At 33.3% G+C, this 21,897-nt stretch overlaps 1 protein-coding gene across 6 annotated transcripts in view; it reads left to right on the plus strand.

Moving 5' to 3' along the window:
- The window catches only part of HECTD2 (HECT domain E3 ubiquitin protein ligase 2), a 95,257-nt gene that overhangs the window by 50,325 nt on the left and 23,035 nt on the right, over nucleotides 1–21,897 (plus strand). For 4 of the 6 annotated variants that reach the window (XM_015147680.3, XM_015147678.3, XM_001088322.5 and 1 more), the window contains 7 exons: nucleotides 7,579–7,643; nucleotides 10,770–10,815; nucleotides 13,284–13,393; nucleotides 14,827–14,975; nucleotides 15,500–15,623; nucleotides 18,002–18,098; nucleotides 21,230–21,337. In XM_015147680.3, coding sequence (XP_015003166.2) covers nucleotides 7,579–7,643; nucleotides 10,770–10,815; nucleotides 13,284–13,393; nucleotides 14,827–14,975; nucleotides 15,500–15,623; nucleotides 18,002–18,098; nucleotides 21,230–21,337 — 699 coding nt within the window. Of the gene's footprint in view, nucleotides 1–7,578; nucleotides 7,644–10,769; nucleotides 10,816–13,283; nucleotides 13,394–14,653; nucleotides 14,666–14,826; nucleotides 14,976–15,499; nucleotides 15,624–17,998; nucleotides 18,099–21,229; nucleotides 21,338–21,897 lie in introns of all 6 variants that reach the window. The other 2 variants (XM_077946750.1, XM_077946751.1) reach the window with 2 other exon arrangements.

A 21,897-nucleotide genomic window follows, 5' to 3' on the forward strand; every position in this document is an offset into this window, starting at 1 on the left:
CTGTAAAGCAAGCACAAAATCAAGTCTGCATAATAACCAACTTAACAACATGATGAGAGGAATGTAAAAAGGCTAAATGCCTAATTAAAAGGCACAGAGTAGCAAGTTGGGTAAGAAGAAAGACCAAACTATATGCTGTCTTCAAGAGACCTATCTCACATACAATAACATCCATAGGCTCAAAGTAAAGCAACAGAGAAAGCTCTAGCAAGAACAATAGAAAAGAAAAAAGAGCAGCGATTGTTATTGCAATTTCAGACAAAGCAGACTTTTAAACCAACAATAATCAAGACAACAGCATTACATAATGGTATAGAGTTCAGTTTAACAAGAAGACTTAACTATCCCAAATATATATGTACCTAATACAGGAGCACCTAGATTTATAAAGGAACTTCTTAGAGATCTACAAAGAGACTTAGATAACCACACAATAATAGTGGGAGACTTCAACACCCCACTGACAATATTAGATGATTGAGGAAGAAACTAACAAAGACACATGGGACCTGAACTTGTCATTTGACCAAATGGACCTAACAGGTATCTACAGAACTCTTCACCCCAAAACAACAGAATACACATTCTTCTGAACTTTACAGGCCACATCCTTAAAGATTGACCACACAACCATAAAACAATTCTCAGCAAACTTTAAAAAAATGAATTCATACCAACCACCATTGCACAATAAAAATAGAAATCCATACTGAGAAAACCACTCAAAAGCATACAATTATAAGGAAATTAAAACAGTGTGCTCCTGAATGACTTTTGGGTAAGCAGTGAAATTAAAGCAGAAATCAAGAAATGTATTGAAACTAATGAGAACAAAGATACAACATACCAAAATCTCGGACCCAGCTAAAGCACTGTGAAAGGAAATTTTATAGATCTAAACGCCTACATCAAAATGTTAGAAAGATCTCAAATAAACATAATATCACACCTAGAAAATCTATAGAAACAAGCACAAACTGACCCCAAAACTAACACAAGGCAAATAACCAAAATCAGAGTTGAACTGAAGGAGTTCCATCCGAAGATGGAACCAGGAAGAAATGGAGACCCTGAACAGACCAATAATGAGCTCTAAAATTGATTCAGTAAGAAACAGCTTACCAACCCCCCCGCAAAAAAAAGCCCAGAACCAAGTGGGTTCACAGCTGAATTCTACCAGATGTACAAAGAGCTGGCACCATTTCTACTGAAACTATTCCAAAAAATTGAAGAGGAGGGACTCTTCCCTAACTCATTCTGTGAGGCCAGCATCATCTTGATATCTTTTGTGTGTGGCAGACACACACACACACACGTGCACACACACACACGAAGAAAACTTCAGGCCAATATCCTTGATAAACATTGATGCAAAAATCCTCAGGAAAATACTAGCAAACTGAATCTAAAAGCACATGAACAAGCGAATCCACCATGATCAAGTAAGCATTATCCCTAGCATGCAAGGTTGGTTCTTCCTACACATATCAATAAATGTGATTCATCACATAACAGAACTAAACACAAAAACCACATGATTATCTCAATAGATGTAGAAAAGGCTTTTGATAAAATTCAGCTTCCCTGCATGTTAAAAACCCTCAACAACTAGGCATTGAAGGAACATACCTCAAAATAATAGAAATCATCTGTGACAAACCCACAGCCAACGTCATACTGAATAAGCAAAAGCTACAAGTCTTCCTCTTGAGAACCAGCACAAGACAAGGATGCACACTCTCACCATTCCTATTCAACATAGTACTGGAAGTCCTAGCCAGAGCAGTTAGGCAAGAGAAAGAAATAGAAAGGCATCAAAATAGGAAGGGAGGAAGTCAAATGTTTGCAGATGCTATTATTCTATACCTAGAAAACCCCATACCCTCTGCCCAAAAGCTCCTAGATATGAAGAACAATTTCAGCAAAGTTTCTGAATACAAAATCAGTATACAAAAATCAGTAGCTTTTCTATACACCAACATCTAAGCTGAGAGCAAAATCAAGAACGCAGCTCCACTCACAATAGCCACAAAAAGAATAAAATACCTATGAGTATTGCTAACCAGTGAGGTAAAAGAGCATTAACAATGAGAATTACAAAACACTGCTCAAAGAAATTAGAGATGAACAAACAAATGGAAAAACATTCCATGCTCAAGGATAGGAAGAATAAGTATCATTAAAGTGGCCATACTGCCCAAAGCAATTTACAGTTTCAGTGCTATTCCAATCAAACTACCATGGCATTCTTCACAGAATTTGGAAAGAAAACTGTTTTAAAATTCGTATGAAACCAAAAAAGAGTTTGATTAGCCAAGGCAATCCTAAAAAAAGAGAACAAAACTGGAGGCATCACATTACCTGGCTTCAAACTATACTGCAAGCCACAGCAACCAAAACAACATGGTACTGGTTCAGAAACAGACATAGACCAATGAAACAGAATAGAGAGCCTAGAACTAATGACACACACCTACAACCATCTGATCTTTGACAGAGTCCACAAAAGCAATAGGGAAAAGATTCCCTGTTCAATAAATAGTGCTGGGATAACTTGCTAGCTATATGTAAAAGATTGAAAGTGGACCCATTTCTTTCACCATATACAAAAATCAACTCAAGACAAAGTAAAGACTTTAATGTAAAAACTGAAAGTATAAAAAGCCTGGAAGATAACCTAGGAAATATTCTGGACATAGGCCCTAGCAAGGATTTCATGATAAAGATGCCAAAAGCAATTGCGACAAAAGCAATAATTGATTAATGTGACCTAATTAAACTGAAGAGCTTCTGCACAGCAAAAGAAACTATCAACACAGTAAGTAAACAACCTGCAGAATAGGAGAAAATATTTGCAAACTATGCATCCAACAGAGGTCTAATATCCAGAACTGAAATAAATTAATAAGCAAAAGCAAACAACTTCATTAAAAAGTAGGCAAAGGACATGAGCAGACACTTCAAAAGAAGACAAACATGAGTCCAACCAGCATATGAAGAAATGCTCAGCATTACTGATCATTAGAGAATTGCAAACCAAAACCACAATGACATAACATCTCACACCAGTCAGAATGGCTGTTACAGATATTGAGATTATGAACAATGAGACTATCTAAAATATCTTTGATACCAAATAAATTTTTAGAAGTAGAGAAATTAATAGATTAAACAGCAGATTGGAGACTGCTGGAAAAAGAATTAGCAAACTGGAAGGTAGAAGTGAAGAAATTTCTCAGAGTAGAACTCAAAGGGGAAAAGAGATAAACTATAAAAATAATAAAGATATATAGAGGATGGAATAAGAAAGACTAAACTTCATTGTATTTTGAGTCTAAAAATTATGGCACAGAAAGAATGGGGGTATATTTAATACCTGGGAGTTTTCCATAACTGATGTAAGATGTGAATCCACAAATAACAGGGGAAACACAGTATATACTAAGCAAGATAAAAGAAATGCAGACACAGTCGTGAAATTGGAACATTGTAATAAAGATACCTTATAAGTAATCAAAGGGAAAAGACAAGTCATTCATAAAGGAAAATTACTGGCTCCACAGCAATCTGGGAGCCAAAAACCTGAAGTAATATTTTCAAAATACTAAAAGAAAAGAATATAAACATTGATTGATGTAGCCAGAGAAACTGACTTTCAAGAATGTGGGTGACTTTAAGATATTTATAATGAACAAAAACTGCCTTTACCACCAACAGACATATACTTAAACTTTAAAAGATATATTTTAGAGAGAAGAGGTATCTGAGATATAAGAAAGAATGATGAAAAAGAAATTCATAAATACAGTTGACCCTTAAACATCATGGGTTTGAACTGCGTGAGTTCACTCATACACAGATTTTATTCTGCCTCTGCCATGTCTGAGACAGCAAGACCAACTCCTCCTCTTCAGCCTCCTCCTTAGCCTACTCAGTGTGAAAATAATGAGGATAAAGACCTTTATGATGATCTGCTTCTACTTAACAAATAGTAAATATATTTTCTCTTGTGATTTTCTTAATGACATTGTATTTTCTCTATTTTATCATAAGAATTCAGTGTGTAATACCTAATACATATAAAATATGTGTTAATAGACCATATTATTGATGAGGTTCTGATCAACAGTAGCTATTGATAGTTAAGTTTTGGGGGAGTCAAAAGTTATACATGGATTTTTCTACTGCATTGGGGGTCAGCATTCCTAACTCTCATGTTGCTCAAGGGTCAACTGTATTTAAAATGCTTGCATAAAATTGATGTCTAATGTGTGTGATTAAGAAGAAAAAGCCAAAAGATGGGGAGAATAACAGCACGTAAGTAGGGGAAACTTATTGGAATTAAAAGTATTCTAAGATGCTCTAAAGAAAGAGTAGGATATTAACTTAGGCTTGTTAACTATTACTAATAAGAAGTTGAAAGTAACCTCTAAAACAGTACAAATGGAACAAATAACTTTCTTAACTGGAGAGTAGGGAAATGGGAAAAAGAAGCATTAAAAAGTGAGTTAAACAGAAAACAAAAAGTAAGATTGCAGAAACAAGTCCAAATACAGGAATAAGTAATTGAACAACAAATATAAATGCACTAAACTCACTGGTTAGAAAAGACTATCACTTTGAATTTTTAAAAATTGTATTCCATGCTAAGCACACGAGATACCTAAAAAGATTGAAAGTAAGGGTATATAGAATATATACCAGACACCTTCTAACCCAAAAGAAGTTGAAATTATTGTTACTAACTTCAGAAGATACAGCCTTTAGGAAAGTAAATACTACAGATGATCAGATGAGAGAGAAATCCCTGGAGTTGGGAAGGTTATACAGAAGAGGTTGATTTTTTATTTGCACCTTGGAAGGATTCAACCTAAGTATGCAAAGAGTTGAGCAGCTAGTCAGTGAGTATGTATTGTCTTGGCATTGGAGATACACTGTTAAACAAAAATGCATGTCATATAAAGCTCTAAGTAGCTTATATTCTAATTTCTATTGGGGGCAGGTTACAGATAGAAAATAAATGTGGAAACAAATGTGAAGAAATATAATTTCAGATACTGACAAGTGCTTCGAGAAGATAGGGCAATGTAATAAGGAGTGATTAGTGGTTGCTTTTAGCTAGGAAGCTCAGGGAGGGCCTCTGTAAGGCAACAACTGAGGTCTTGATGGAAATAATTCAAACCATGAGAAAATCTGTGAGAGCAGCACACTAACAGAAGTGGCAGCTAATAAAAAGGCCCTGAGAAGGGAACATCATTGGCAAATTCAGAAATAAGGCTTATGAGACTAAAGCTTGGTGATTAGGGAGAAAGGAGAAGACTAGGTTGTTAAGAAATGAGACTGCATATGGCCATGTGAGTTTAGTTATATTGTAATGGAAAGTCATTGAGTGTTTTAAGCAGGGATCGTTTATAGTTAAGAAAGATCTCTCTAGATACTTAGCAGAAAATGGTCTGTAGTGTGTCAAGAGAAAGGAGTTAGGAAGGCATTGTAGTAGTTGAAGCAAAAGTTGATATTTGGATTAGCAATTTTGGCCATGAAAATAGAAATGTTCAGACTCATGTATTATGGAGTAGAGCTAGTAAAACTTCCAGTACATTGGATGTGGCACTCAAAGGCAAGAAAGACAGGAAACTGAGTGGTTGCTGTTGCCATTTAATTAGATGGATAAGGCATTTGCAAAGGAGAGATCAAAGTGTTTAAAGAAGAAAAGTAGTCTACCTTGTCAAATGTTGCTGAGACATTTTGTCTCAGAGAATTGACCATTATCTTTCATAAGCTATAGATAATTGATGACTTTAATAAGAGTCTAATAAGACTTTAATAAGCCTATTTGGAATGAGTTGACAGACAATGAGAAGAGATAGTACAGATGATTCTTGAGAACTTTCACTATGAAGGGAAGCAGAGAAATGAGGTGGTAGCTAGAAGATGGCCCAAACGAGATGTTTTAAATAAAGGCAGTACATCAGTCAGGGTCCTGGTAGTAAACAGACAACACACTCAGATAGGTAAATTGGATTATTTACAAAGTTGTTGGCAGAGTAAGTGAGACCATAAGGAGAGCACAGTGCCCAGGGGAGAATCTAGAGATGAACTGTGGGTTAGAGGGCTGCTTTACAGGAGATGGGACTTTCACTCTAGGGACACAGCCAACCCATGACAACCATCCCATGGTGACCCTGCAGGTGGGGACCTGAGGGAACAAGTACCCCAACTTCACTCTGTCTTCTTTTCTGCTAGTGCTTTCTATTAACTGAACCCAGTCAGAAGGCAAAGGAGTCTAGTTGATATAGTCCTTCAGAATTGGCCTCTGAGGGCATAGAGCAAAGTGGAGAAGAATGGCAAATCAGTGCCAGTGATGTTAGTCTGTGTTGTTATACTGATAGGAATGTTTTAGTAGAGAGGGAGAAATGGATGATACAGGGGAGAGAAGAAAAAACTTTAATAACCATGTCCTTGACAAGGTTATGAGAGGGGATGGGATGTAGGACTCAAATGAAGGGGTTGGCCTTGGTCAAGTGTAGTTGCAGGCAAATTGGCAGAATTTACATTGGGACAGTGAATCTGTTATCTGGGTGCATCTGTTTTTTCACTGAAGTGTGTAGCAAGGTTATAGCTGGGAATTATGCTGCGAAGGAGATGTTACAGATTTGAGGAATAAGGAGGTTTGAAATACAGTTGTCTTGAAGTGTAGAGAAGTAAGTGAACTATAGAAGTGTTGTGGGACTGTCAGTGGTATTGAGTGTCCTTTTGAGATTTGTGGTCATAAACTTGAAGTATATCCAGTCAGCACATTTGTTTGATTTTTCTCCTGCAGCTTTTGTTGCTCAGGGGCAAACACTAAGTGGTTGAGCAGGGGTACTTTCTGGGTGAGCAGGGTTACTGTAAGCAGAGGAAGAGAAAGGAATGCTATATTAAATATATACATATATGTGTATATGACGTAAGAGCTAGGCTGAATGAGTGCTGATAGACATGTCTTAGAAGTAATGGTTGTGGTTTTAAATAAAAGCATAATACATGCTTATTGACATTTGCCTCTTTCATATAACATGACACAAATTTTACTGATTATTTGAAGTTTCATGTTAATGAAGCTTCTATCCTGTTATAAAGTATTATCTAGATGTATTTTATTTTCATTTATTCTTGGGATGTTTGATAGTAAATAAGATTTTTAGTATTTGGATTATTAAACTAGAATGGTAATATTGTATTAGTAAACGTGTTACTCTTGGATTCATGTTCATTAGTCTATCCTGTCAGGTCAAGGAAAGTGAAATTGTTTTCCAGTTATATAAAAATTCTGTTGGTCATCAGCCACCACCATATATGTGTGTGCATGTTACACTAGATGCATGGTACACTACACATACCAGGGATATTCTCATTGTAATCTTACGTCATTAATGTTCTCTAGAGTTCTTAAATGTAAAATCAGTACTACTGTAAGTGTCAGTCCTGAGTCATCAAGTCTGATTTTAACTATTGAAGCAGGTCTGTAAATATATTTAACATATAAACGTCACCTAAATAGGTAATCCTGATTACCTTACTGTTTTCTTTTGCCTACAGCCTCAAGACATTCAGAAGACAGTACTAAAGGGAATCATTAACAGCCTGTTACGAGAATGGAAAGGGTAAACTAATATTTTAAATATTTAGCTAATCAGTATAGAAGTCTAACTTACACATTGTATGTCTTTAACATATGTGTATCTATTTTACTCTCAGAAAAGATTTTAGTTGAGTTATAATAACATAGATGAAAAAATAATTATAAGCCATTTACAACAAAGCTGTATAACTTGAGATTTGTGACCTCTCAGTAGGATCTATAGATGGGCATAAAAAGATCTGTGAATACTTTTAAATTGTATGTAAAGTTTTTTCTGTTCAGATATATATGCTTTACAAAAATGGAATGGGTACTTACATTGGTAACCTAACTGAAATAATGAGCATTAAATTTAGCCTTGGGCTTCCTGGTAGCCAGAGTGAAATTTTTCTTATTTCTAATATAGGGACACCTAAGGCCAGCTACTAAAATGTTTTTTTCTGTCAAAACTAAATATTAGATTCTTATATAAGGAATCATGGGCAATTTAGTTGATGATGTTTTGAACCATGAATATGCATAATATAAAAATGTACTTTTAAAAATACATATTTAAATTTATATTAAAAGTATATTATTTAAATAAATTCTATTAAAGCCAAAGGAATGCCAAGTCTAGTTTAAAAGTAATACCTAAGTAGAATTCTTAAATGTAATGTTACATATACCCTATATATATTTTAATAATATTTTAATTGTTCTGATTTTGAAAGAAATTCATGCTTATTATAGAACATTTAGAGAAGGCAGAGAAGCATAAGGAAGAAAGTATTGGCCAGGTGCAGTGGCTCACGCCTGTAATCCCAGCACTTTGGGAGGCCAAGGCGGGCGGATCATAAGGTCAGGAGATCGAGACCATCCTGGCTAACACAGTGAAACCCCGTCTCTACTAAAAATGCAAAAAAATTAGCCGGGCGCGGTGGTGGGCACCTGTAGTCTCAGCTACTCAGGAGGCTGAGGCAGGAGAATGGCGTGAACCCAGGAGGCGGAGCTTGCAGTGAGCCGATATCGCGCCATTGCACTCCAGCCTGGGCGACAGAGTCTCAAAAAAAAAAAAGGTATCAGTCTGGCCAACATGGTGAAACCCCATTTCTACTAAAAATACAAAAATTAGCCAGACATGGTTGCACAGTCCTGTAATCCCAGCTTACTCAGAAGGCTGAGGCCAGAGAATCGTTTGAATCCTGGAGGCAGAGGTTGCAGTAAGCCAAAATCATGCCACTGCACTCTAGCCTGTTGAGCTGTTGAGAATTTCTGTCTACTGCCTTCACTTTTTATATAGCACATTCCTATTATTGGTTTTTTATATATATCAAAGATGGTGACTGGATTTGCTTAGACACTACTATTTTAATGTATGTCTTTTTATTTTCTATTTGTAAATTCATAAATTTCAGAATCCATAGTGAGACACTGTCTCAAAAAAAAAGAAGAAAGTAAAAAATGTTAACATTTTACAGTGTTTTTTTAGTCGTCTTTTAAAAACAATTAAAATCATACTGTATAGTTTCATGTGACTTTTAACTTAATGGTCTTTTTCTTAGTTTATTACTCTAGTAATTTGTTTGCATTTTCCTTCTTAAACCACACTTTTAATGTCTGACTAATAACTTAGGAATGTACTGTAATTTACCTAACCATTCTCCAAGAATGGTTGTTTATGTGAATAATTCCACAGTGAACATTTTGTACAAAAATATTCTGAGCACTTACATAAAAATTTTTTTGGAAATATAATTACTGTATCAGAGTATAAACATTTTAAGACACTTAATACATTTTGTCAGATTTCTTTACAAAGCATTTATGATAATGTACACTTCTAACAGCAGAGGGCCTGAGACTTCAGTGGTATCTCCTTATAACAAAACTTGGCCTAATTTAATAAATGAAAAGTGGATCTCATTTTTATATACTTTTCCTTAATACTAATAAGCTTAACATTTTATTATTTGTTTGCTATTTTTATTTATCCTTTTGTAAGTTTTCCACATACTTTTGCCATTTTTTATTGCAGATTTGCCTGTTTTTCTGTTAGAAACTCTTGCTTATTATAAGAAAATTGACCTTTTTGTATTATATTTTCCTATATCTCACGTTTCAGAAAATCAATTACTAGTCTCACAAAGAAGAAACCTCTGTTACATCTCAGTTAAGTGTCTGAGGACTGAAGGGTTAAGGCCAAACTGGGAGTTAGCTGCTTCCTGAATATTATAGTAAAAATATCATTTTTAAAAAATCTAAGAAATCAGACCTACTCATACAATTTATTGTGCATGCCTGATAATTTATGCACACATAAATGACCTTGCCAAGATTATGAAGCTCTAGGTAGGACAGGAAAGGACTTGGAGGAATAGATGATATATACAAGTAGATCTTGAGCAGGCAAGAAAGAAACACTCGTCAGCATGGAGAATAACAAAAGCTTTAATAGCTGGGTTTTGTTTTTCAACCCAGGACCCAGTTAGGAATCATGAATTGCATCTGGTTGTCATAGAGGTGAACCATTTTCAATTCAAGAAGTTACTTCCAGATATCTGTGAGAATGTACCAAATAGATCTTGAGCCAGCAAGAAACACTCATTAGCCTTGAGAATAACAAAAGCTCTTGGTCAAATCTGATACTATGAGAATTCATATTAAGATGGAAATAATTACTTACTTTTCATGATTCTTTCCGTTAGAAGCATACTGAATGCATTTAAAGTATGATTTGATTTACAGACATTTCTACATCACTTGAGGAATGAACCTAGAAACACAAGCTCATTTTCTTTCTTTAATACATAAATGTTCTTAAGATTATCCTTTATTAAAACAAAACATAAGTATTCTAAATTCTAAAATTGATGATTTTTTTATTACACTCCTAACTACTTCCAGAATTAATCATATTTACCTCACAAAATGTTATAGCCTAGTTAGCTCAGTCTTTATTTATCTTCGGAACCAGCCTAGAAGAGGCACAGAAGCACCTGTATTTTCAGCATATTATGGACTGTCTCAATAATAATGCATATTAATTTTATCCTAGTTTTTGGCTTTTCTCAACTCAGTCTTCATGGAAACATTTATTGGTCTTTTTCATTAGATGCTATGAGATTAAGCTTTCATCCGTAATAAATTATTCTTGTTTCTTTTTCAGTCCACGAACAAAAGATGATCTTAGAGCATATTTTATACTTTTACAGGTAAGAGAGCTAGAACTTAGTTGAAGTTGTGTAAGTCAGATCTCAATTTCTACATGTGTATGTGAAATATTAAATATTAAATATCATTTTGGGCAACATTATTGATTCTTTTTAGAATTATAGTTACCTGTAACCAGAAGATTTTTTAAAAAGTAAGATTAGTAAGATTAAAAGATTAGTAGGATTTTAAAAAGTAAGAAAAATAAGATTAAAGCCATAACAAATAAGTAATCCGAAGCTAAATTACATGTGAGATTAAAATTTTGATATAGTTCCTGCCAGAGTATTCAGGAACAAACAGAATGAAGCATTTCTTTCTCCTCCATTCAGACCTCTTTCTTGTAACTAGTTTAACAGGCTTCAGGATTTTCTTTTATTTTCCCATCTAGTAGGTTTTTCACTTTTCTATGTATTTTTCAATAATTTCAATTAGAATTCTTATGGAAAGATAAAAGGTTTTCTTTTAATTTGTTATAAAGCAAAAGTAATGAACTTTTTTCTCTCGATAGATACAGATTGATTCAAAAAGAAATTAAGATCCAGACAAATGAAAAGCAATTTTTACTTTTTATTATTTTTTGAGGAAGAAATACATTATTACCATAGCTAGCATACTATGAATACATTGCATTATTCTTTACAATTTATAAAAGTTGTCCATGTATATTATCTCATTTAAAAGTAAGGAAAACGATATTAAATAAGTATAGTGTTTAGTACAATATTATAATATCAATATGTCTAATGAAAGAACATATACAGGGTAGGGATAGAGAAAGTGAGGAAAGATAAAGTCACCACAAACATGGAATTAATAAATACAGAACCATTGCTTCAAGGGAAAATACAGGGTTAGGTTCATGTTAGCCTCTGATCACATTTTTGTCAGCCAATCAATATATAACTTTGCTTTATGAGTGTTTTTTTAAAGACATACTTCATTTAATAGAAGTCATTGATTCATTATCATTGAACTCATGACTAGCAGTACTATAACTCATGCCTGAATGAAGCTTTTCTAACATACATATATTTTCTCTATAGGGCACATCACAACCTTCTTGTTAGGAACACTAGACAGCATTTTAGCACTACACTTGGCCGTTTTGAAATAGCAAATCACCAACAAAAAGCACCAAAATGTGAAAAACGAAGCTAAATGGATTGCATAAAGGACACTTGCAAAGAGAGAGTATTGAACTAAAACAAGGCAGGACATCACTTTGACCTCAACTGGGAATGTGCACGTCAGGAGACTTAACATTTTTCACGTGTCCCCAAATGACCATGGAAACACAAGTATTGATTTGGGGATTAACAATTAAATTTTAGCAAGTAGGCAAATTTGGAAATATAGAATCAGTGAATAATGAAGACTGACTGAATATTGAAAGTCTTTAAAATGTTTGTAACTAACTTTTAGGGTAGGGATAGAGAAAGTGAGCAAAGAGGAAAAAGTGGGAAAGATGGGGGAAATGACCAAGAGGTAGTTAAGAAGAGAAATGTAAGGAGGGAAAATAGACAGGTAAGAGGAGAAAGAGCCAAAACTCAAGAGTAAACTTATGTAGAGATAGTAAAAGCTAGAAAGAAGACACGAAACTCAGATTTTAGGTGAGTATATGGGTCAGCTATAAGCTCTGCTCATATTTTGTTCTTCTCAAGAGCCATCATCAGATGAAGTTATCAACTGAGGTCAGTCCCAGATTTTGAGTTGTTCTGTCCGTAAGTCAGTTTTGAAAAACACATGGTACTCTCTTATTTTTCACAATTTCAGGAGGTTTTTTCCAATAATATTTATTTTTTCCGTGATGTGCTGAAATGCACATTGTGCTGGAATTTTAGATTTTGGAAACATAACTAAAGGTTTTTCTTAGTTTACAAGTATTCCTTCAGTGTCCGTTTATCATTTAAAAGTTGTCAGAAGCTGTATGTGGTTCTCCCTTTGTTCTTTGGGATATATGAGGCTAACTCATTTTACAATGGCAAAAGTTTCACAACCAGCTTTAACTTCATTTTTTTAGCTTTTAATCCAGGAAAACCCAGGTTTTTTGCTTTTATTGGATGATAGTGATTGGTACCATTTATGAAGGCACTTTTGTGAAGGTGCTTTATATACATTTTCCTTTTCAATACTCAAAACAACCCTTAAGATAGAGAATATCATTCCCATTTTACAGATGAGGACATTGAGAATCAAAGTGTAAGGAACGTGCCTAAGGGCATATAGCTAGTAAGTGGTAGAATTAGCCCTCAGGCTCAGATCTGTCTTAACTCCAAAGCATATGCTCTTTTCACTGTATAGCCGCAGCGTAAATGAAAGTCTCTGTTAATTAAATAACAAATAGGTTATTGTTACTTTATAATCTCAAATTCTGTTTCCTGAATTTACCACTTACTTATTAAGCTTAGTGTTTTTCCTTTGTGTGTTAACAGAATTTTAACACCATTATCTTTAATATCTTTTTCAGAATCCTCAGTTTAATAATACATCTACGTATGTCATCTATGCTCACTTGCTACGACAGATAGCTACCTTAGTGGAAGCTGACCATCATTTCCTAGTTCACTGGTTTAAAAAGTAAATCATTCTATGATATTAAGAACTTTTATAGTCTCACAGTTTTAAGTTTGGTATTAGTAATTTTACAATACAATATATTTAAATATTTTCAGGTCTTTAGAAATGGTGCTTATGTTCACAATGCTTCAAAAGCCAATTATAAAAATCTACTTTAGTACTACATAAAGGATAATTAAAAATCTGTTTTTAATGTAAGTAACCAATTTGTTTGCATAAGCTGTTGAGAATTTCTGTCTACTGCCTTCACTTTTTATATAGCACATTCCTATTATTGGTTTTTTATATATCTCAAAGATGGTGACTGGATTTGCTCGGACACTACTATTTTAATGTATGTCTTTTTATTTTCTATCTGTAAAGTCATAAATCTCACCATTATTTAAATGGCACTTTCTCCTTACCTAAAAATGTCATTGTAAAATATAGGTTAGCTATCAATATCAATTTGTAAAAGCATACTTTTTTCACAGAAGTATACCCACATGAACAGCGACTTCTCCATGACTGATAAAAGTAGAAAGGCAAAATATTTCCCAAAGAAATTTTAAATACAGTAAATTATCATTACTCATAGTTATATTCTATAAAGTCACCACAAACATGGAATTAATAAATACAGAACCATTGCTTCAAGGAGAAATACAGGGTCAGGTTCCTGTGAGCCTCTGATCACATTTTTGTCAGCCAATCAATATATAACTTTGCTTTATGTGTGTTTTTTTAAAGACATACTTCATTTAATAGAAGTCATTGATTCATTATCATCAAATTCATGGCTAGCAGTACTATAACTCATGCCTGAATGAAGCTTTTCTAACATACATATAATTTCTCCGTAGGGCATATCACAACCTTCTTGTTAGGAACACTAGACAGCATTTTAGCACTACACTTGGCCATTTTGAAATAGCAGATCACCAACAAAATGTGAAAAACATGAAGCTAAATGGATTGCATAAAGGACACTTGCAAAGAGAGAGTATTGAGCTAAAACAAGGCAGAACATCACTTTGACCTCAGCTGGGAATGTGCATGTCAGGAGACTTAACATTTTTCACATGTCCCCAAATGACCATGAAAACACAAGTTTTCACATGTCCCCAAATGACCATGAAAACACAATTAAATTTTAGCAAGTAGGCAAATTTGGAAATATAGAATCAGTGAATAATGAAGACTGACTGAATATTGAAAGTCTTTAAAATGTTTGTTACTATCTTTGTAGTAATTTTGGTGTTTATTTCTCATTTAACTAAGACAGTATTCAAGGTAAGATTTTGTATCTTTTCAAATGTTTGGCAATTTAAGAAATAGAATTTGGGGGAATAGTCTAAAATTTTGTGGCTTAGGATGTAGTTTAATATCTAACAGATAATTTTGAAAATAGAAAATGTAAATTTTGATTGCCATTATTTTGTAATCTTTACCAGATTGTCCCAGAAGAGGTTCAAACAATTGGTAGAGAGATTGCTGCAATTTATTTCTTTACGCCTGTTTCCTGCAAAGCCTGAAGAATTTCCACCTATAACAAAGTGTTCCTGGTGGATTCCATCAGCTGCTAAAGTGTTGGCTTTACTTAGTAGGTTTTTATTATTCTAGCATTTTTTACTTTTCTTTTGTTACATATTAGGGATATTTCTTAAGGATTTCAAAGGACTGTAGAAGCATTCTTAAATTTTAAACCACTTCTTTGAAGGAAAGAGTTGTAATTTATTCTCTACTTTGATAGTAGATTTCGTAATTTGTAAGCATGAAAAAAGCTTTATGCCTTTTAGTGGGCAGTGTTCTGTATTATGGCAATTAAGTGCATATGAGCTAGGACCCCTAGGAGAGAACACACAGAAATAAGAGTAAGTGGCCATCTGCATATTCCCTTTAATACTATCATAATCCTCACCACAAGTTTTTTTTTTTAAGCAAGAAACTATTGGCTGCATTTTAGCCACAATTTTTAAATTACCCTTTTCATTTGGAGCTGCATTTATTTAAAATAGAAGTTTCTAGGTCAAGGCTATCTTGTAGACATTAAAATGATGTTTTTATTATTAGAATGAATCTTGTGCATGTTGGGAAAAGTCTTTATGTTAGAATTTATCTTTTCAGATACTGCAAACAATTTAGTTCACCTTCCCCTTATTCCTTATACTGATTTCTATAATTCTACATTGGATCACATTGATCTTATGGAAGAATATCATACTTGGCAAAACTTTGGAAATTCTCACAGGTATGAACAAAAGTTCCTTTGATTATCCACCTAAATTAAATACTATTCAAAAGAATGACTAGATTTTAAGTTTATATAAAGTTTACACATACCTTTATATATAAATGTATAAATATAGTTCAGATAGCCTTGAAATATCATTATATTTATTAAAGTATTTTCTTTTTCTGCTACCTTTTGAATTTATATACATGTTAATGTGGTTTTGGTTTGGTTAATAGCATCTTTTCAAGAAGGGAGAGGTTCTATCTTAGTATGCAGTCTCTTATCTCTTACTATTCTATGCACAGGGGTCAACAAAACTTTTTCTGTAAAGAACTAGATGGTGAATATTTTCAACACTATAAGTTACACAGATTCTATTTTGCTATTTTAGCACAAAAGTAGCCTTAGACAGGATGTAAATGAATAGATATGTCTGTGTCCCAAATGACTTTATTTACGAAAACAGGTTGTAGGCCATATTTGTCTCGGGCCCATGGTTTGCAGATGCCTGATCTAATATATTGATCACACACAGACACACACACACATTCATTTCTCCTTTCTTCTGTAAGAAAAAGTGGTTGTCTGTTAGGTGCAATATAAAAAGAGTAGATGTTATAGAGAAAGGGCCTCACCACAGCTTATTTATTATAATAAATAAATTTGTAAAACAGTCACCAAATTATTTAATACACTATACTTTATATCCACACTTCTAGTTTGGATTAAACTAGCAAGATTATTCCAAACATAATTTATCCTTAGGTCATGAGATGTTCAGGAGATTGCATTTAATTGTAGAGGAATCTGAGTAAAGAGATATGGTGTGGATATAAGTAACCTCAAAACCCCAGATTAGTTTGTAAATTGGTTAAACTTTCCAGGGACCCTCTTTATCAGAATTGACCTGAAACATAGAATGGCCTTCTGGACACATCTCAGTTCACATCTGAACACTCAGAACTGAATAAGATAAGAATTTAAGTTCTGGGGACCCTAGTCCCAGATGGATATTTTATTGGCAAAGTTTATTTTACAAAGATATTTTTTCCTTCCATTTTAATATAATTGTAACATGTTGTAGATACAACCACAAAACAATACCAAGAATTATTATGCATATTTCAGGGACAACATCTTTTAATGTAGACCTTCCTCTAACCACTGTGCCACAACACTGGTGTACCAAGAATGAGTTACATTAGGGTTTTAATCCTAGGATCCCATCAATCCTTGGGTAGCCAGCCTGAACCTAGAGGGGAACAGGAGCCCTATGGGAAGTGACCTCTGGCCATGAGCAGCCTCATCTGTTCATTTCAGTGTGTCATTCACAAAGTACCATTTCTCTTGTGCATGACAAGGGAAAGGTTGAGAACCCCTGTCCTAAAGTACATAATAAAACTAATATATATCTTACTGAGTTCATTGCATTTTCTTTTTATTTCCAATTTTTTGTTAGCATTGATAATTCAAAATAATTATATACCAGTACTGAAGAACTCTTAACTTTTATTAACAATTTCGTCCCATGGTAAAAGCCATCTCACTTTCAGTTTACACTAAGGCTACATCCATTTTCCTCATAATGCCTTTTTTTCTCAGTGGTCACAGTTGTACCGCCTGACTTTGTTCAGGTGGATTCCAGCTATAACTGATGGATTCATTGTAGTCACTTTGAATGGCAGAATAACTCCTGAAGTGTCATCGCTGCCATACTCATTCTTTCTAAATGCATTTATCTCTGTGTAGTTTGTGGCTTTTGTGCGTAGCATAGAATGTTCTAGCCCAGGAGGGGTTATTTTCATAACCTTTGATTATAATGTGTAATTACAAATACATACCATTTCCTGTTACCACACCACTAAATATAATGCTCAATGCAACATACATTTCTGATTTCTTTTTATTGATCTTAAATATATTACTTTACTTTTTACATATTGTAGTTATTGTTAGATGTTTTCATTTCTGGAACTCACACATCAGAACTCTCCATATAATGATGGATTCTTATATTAATATTGAGCACCTGGGTTTTCTGTACTACTTCACCAGCACTTCTCCCTCCTGGTTCTAGTGTTGGTCATGTTGTTCACAGGTGATGATATACAATGAAATTATTTGTATAGACAATGTAAGTGGTTAGCACACATTTGAGAACCTTTGATGTAGCTTCTGCAGAGAATAAAGGCATTGCACATCTAGCAATGATACATTCTTCACATGGCTGTGAGAATTAAAAGAAATGATACACATACAATCATTTTGTATATGGTAAAACACAATCCAAAAGTAATGTTTTATGTTGCTACAAGGGGTACCTTAGATTCCCTTAGTATAATTTTGCTAAAAATACACCATTTTGCTTTTTCTTTTTTTCACTTGTTGAGCAGGTTTTCCTTCTGTCAGTACCCATTCGTTATTTCTATAGCTGCAAAAAAAATCATTATTCAAAGAGACTCAGAGCAACAGATGATAAACATCGCAAGGGTAAGTCAGCTATAAAAACATATTTATGCTGACTATAATCAATATAGTAAATAATTTAATAAATAATTTAAATGTCTTGTGAATTGTTCTAGCATAATCAGGAATGTTAAAAGCAAAATTCGTGTTATACTCACCCAAAAAGTGCTTAAAAACCATTTACAATTTGGGAGACAAGATAACTCTCATCTCTTCTAATCAGCTTCTCATTGTATTATAAATATAGTAGGATTGTATTATAAATATAGTAGGAAGAGTAAATGCTTCTCACAGATTCAAATTACTGAGAGCTTGTTGGACCTCATTTTGCAGATACCATACCACCAACCTTAGATAACCAGCAGAGCATTGAGAACTGCGGTGAGGCAGAGTGTCATTAGGCAAACCACTCAAACTACTGAAACATTTTCTAGGTGTTTTGAAAATCAGAAACAACCAAAAAATTAGAAAATGTAACAAAAAGTATGTCTTGGAGAACTGAGAAATATGCCCAAAGAAGGTGAAAGATGTTTTATTGGTTCTTAGGAAACCAAAATACATGGAGACCCAAAGAGGCTGGGGATAGCAATCAGACTGAGTTTAGGCAAATTGTAGAGCAGTATGAAGTTATCTCTCAGTCTGTCCTTACCACTCCCTATCCCTTGTGTTTCATCTCAGCACAGTAATGTACTTTATCTAATAAATATCAGATTCAGTGAGGTTTTCTTGCTAGAGCTGTAAACTGTATGTTTAAGTGCTTATGTATTTCAAACATCTGCTTGTGTTACATAATTGCTCACAATTTTAAAAGAGGGAAGCTTGGCTGTGGTCTTCTTAATTGAAAAAGAAATATAGGGTAAAAAGAAATGATTTCCATCTTGTTCAAGAGTATATAAAAAGAATCCTAAAGCATAAATTGTAATACTTCAAAATGCTGTAAAAAATAAGAATGTTTATTCTTCAGTAATTCAGTTCCCAGAAGGTGAGTATTTCTTTCTATCACAGAGAAGGACAAAAGATTTGAGTAACTGGTGACATCCCAAAGTCATCTTATACTGAATATGGGAATATTAGAAGAAATTTTATTGCCTATGCCCATCAAGGGAATTCCAAAGCCACACTACCCCCCTGAAGAATGAGTTTAAACAGGTATATTCAGCACCAGAATTGTTACTTGATCTTGGGTAGATATTGGCTCAATTATTAGCTATATAGCTACTCATTCTGACATTTTCTGTTAGTTGTACTCGTACAATGTCATGTGCCTTTTTAATATTTTTTCACCTTGGTCTATAATTTTTTTATATTTGTAAGAAAAAATCTACAGTGCTTTTATACATAACAGAATGAGCTAGTTTGGATTAAACTAGCAAGACTAAACAGTTTTTTCTGTGTCACTCACAGGATATCAAATACCTTTTTGTGGAATTTTTCTTCTACTTTAAAGAAGGAGAATGGCAGGTGTAGACTGTGACAGGCTAAGTTTTCTACAGAGCATGCAAAAGAATGAGTAGACGCTTGACATTGAGAGCTGAGTGGCATTATCAGTTTTCTATGGGTGTTTCCCAACATTTTAACATGTAAATTGCCATATCACTTGGAATTAATGACTGGTGACTATTTTGACACAAGGACAATCTTAAAAAGTGTAAGATTGAGCTTATATGGTACAATCTAAATATACAAAAGTGGTTTCCTAACCTAAAATAAGTTCCTCAGTCACACTGTCAAGAAATGTATCATTGTTGGGTTATTTTTTCATTTGGAGCATTTTCTAGTAAATATGAATTCCTGATGAGAGGAGTAGCTACTAACTTTGTTTGCTGTTAGCATCCTAGCATAAATGTGTTTATTATTTATAATAAATAAATAATGTGACAGCTGCCCAGGAGCTAGACTGGGAACAGAAGATAGGAAAAGGTAGGAAAAAACGGTCTGTAACACAGGACAGTATCCTAGGAATGCAGACTTCTTTGATAAGTGGGGACACAGAGAAATAAAAGGCTGTTAATAGCATTTAGCATTGTATATGGGAGAAATGGAGAAGGCTCCAAATTAGTGTTTTATTATAGTAATATTCAACATCATAAGTAGCCTTAAATTGTAGATTTGTGATACTAAAATTTTATCTATCAAAGCAAATTGCTGCATGTATTTAAAATGTCTGAAATGTTTATCTTTAATCTGCACAATAGTTTTCATTATTACCAAAAAAGATACAGTCTAATAAAGACTATTTAGATAAATATATAAGCATGTGAATTGTATATGATAAATGACATATATTTCTTATAGATATTTTTAAATATATTGTTTTTCACCTATTCCGTGCTTATATTTTGAAAAACGGTGACAAAAGAATTTTGAGTCACTCATATCCCTATCGCCCAAGCAAAGCCATTAACATTTTAGTAAATTTTCTTTTGATATTTGTTCTGTATTATCTTTAAAAGACAACAGAGTTGAAATAGTATTGTAAACACAATTTTATTTCATACTTTCTTCAGGTGTACCTTCCTTGTACTATTTACATAGTTTTTATGACCATCAGTTTTTTCATTAGTTGGATATGTATTTAAGATGTTTCTAAAGTTTTGTTTTTATAGATAGTGCTGTGATGAACATGGAACTGTATAAAATATGTTCCAAGTTAGAATTCTCAGTGGAAGGATTACTGGGATAAAGCGTATGAATATTGTTATGATCTTTGATACATGTTGACAAGTCACTTTTGTAAAGTAGACTAATTGTACCTTTAGAGAAAATTCAATATCTAAAAAACCCTAAGTCCAGGTTTATCATCAGAAATATATACCTTGTTTTGAATGTTCCATTTTATATTTGTATTTATTAAACAGAAAACTTTGCTATTTAAGAGATGACACATATGGAAACTGTGATGCAACATTTTTTATTATAGAAGGTGAATTATTTTTGGTCCTCCACTTTGGATCCCCTTTGGTTATCATTGTTACAATATGAAATAATAATAAGCCATTTTCACAAATAAAAATGTGTATAATTGATTTTTATAAAATTGTTTATATAAGAAATGGCATAGATAATAATTGTTATTTTTACTAAAATCTTTAAATGTTTTAAACTTAATTATAATCTAAGTAAAAGCAAAAATGTTTACTTTCTTATTTAATTAGCAAAGTCTGGTGGATAAAGTATCTCGAAGACAGAGACCCGATATGAATATGTTATTTCTAAATATGAAAGTAAGACGGACACATCTGGTTAGCGATTCACTTGATGAGGTATAATTTATTCCAAAATGATATTAATTAAAGCTTAAAATTCTATAATATGATTTATTATAAAAATCTTAGTAAACTTTTTTATTTCTGTATTCCAATAAGTGTGCTTTCTTAAATTCTTTTGAAGATCTTGTTGCATACCAAGCTTCCTTAAATTTTGACACCATAGTTAAAATCAGATCTGTATTCATAATTGTCTTATATTCATGTTTGTATGTTTATTAATAGTTTGTTAATTCCCTAGAAAAGGATTTGATGTAGAACACTTAAATGAGTAATTCATGTTTCTTCATATATAACCTAGATTCCAGACCCACCTTTGTTACTGGTTATGTGTGTAACAAGTCATTTAACTTCTCCAGGTCTCAGACTACACATCTATAAAATTAGAAGTCTGACCTACAGGGTATATTGGGCCTATACAGGCTCTAACATACTTTGATTGCATTTTCGTGTATTATCATAAAAAATGATTCAGCTCGATCTTAATATGGTTATTAGAAGATAATGACTGATTCAGCTATGTTATTTATTTATTTATTTACTTATTTATTTTTGCA

The sequence above is a fragment of the Macaca mulatta genome, chromosome 9 (assembly GCF_049350105.2).
Source record: "Macaca mulatta isolate MMU2019108-1 chromosome 9, T2T-MMU8v2.0, whole genome shotgun sequence".
Classification (NCBI taxonomy): domain Eukaryota; kingdom Metazoa; phylum Chordata; class Mammalia; order Primates; family Cercopithecidae; genus Macaca; species Macaca mulatta.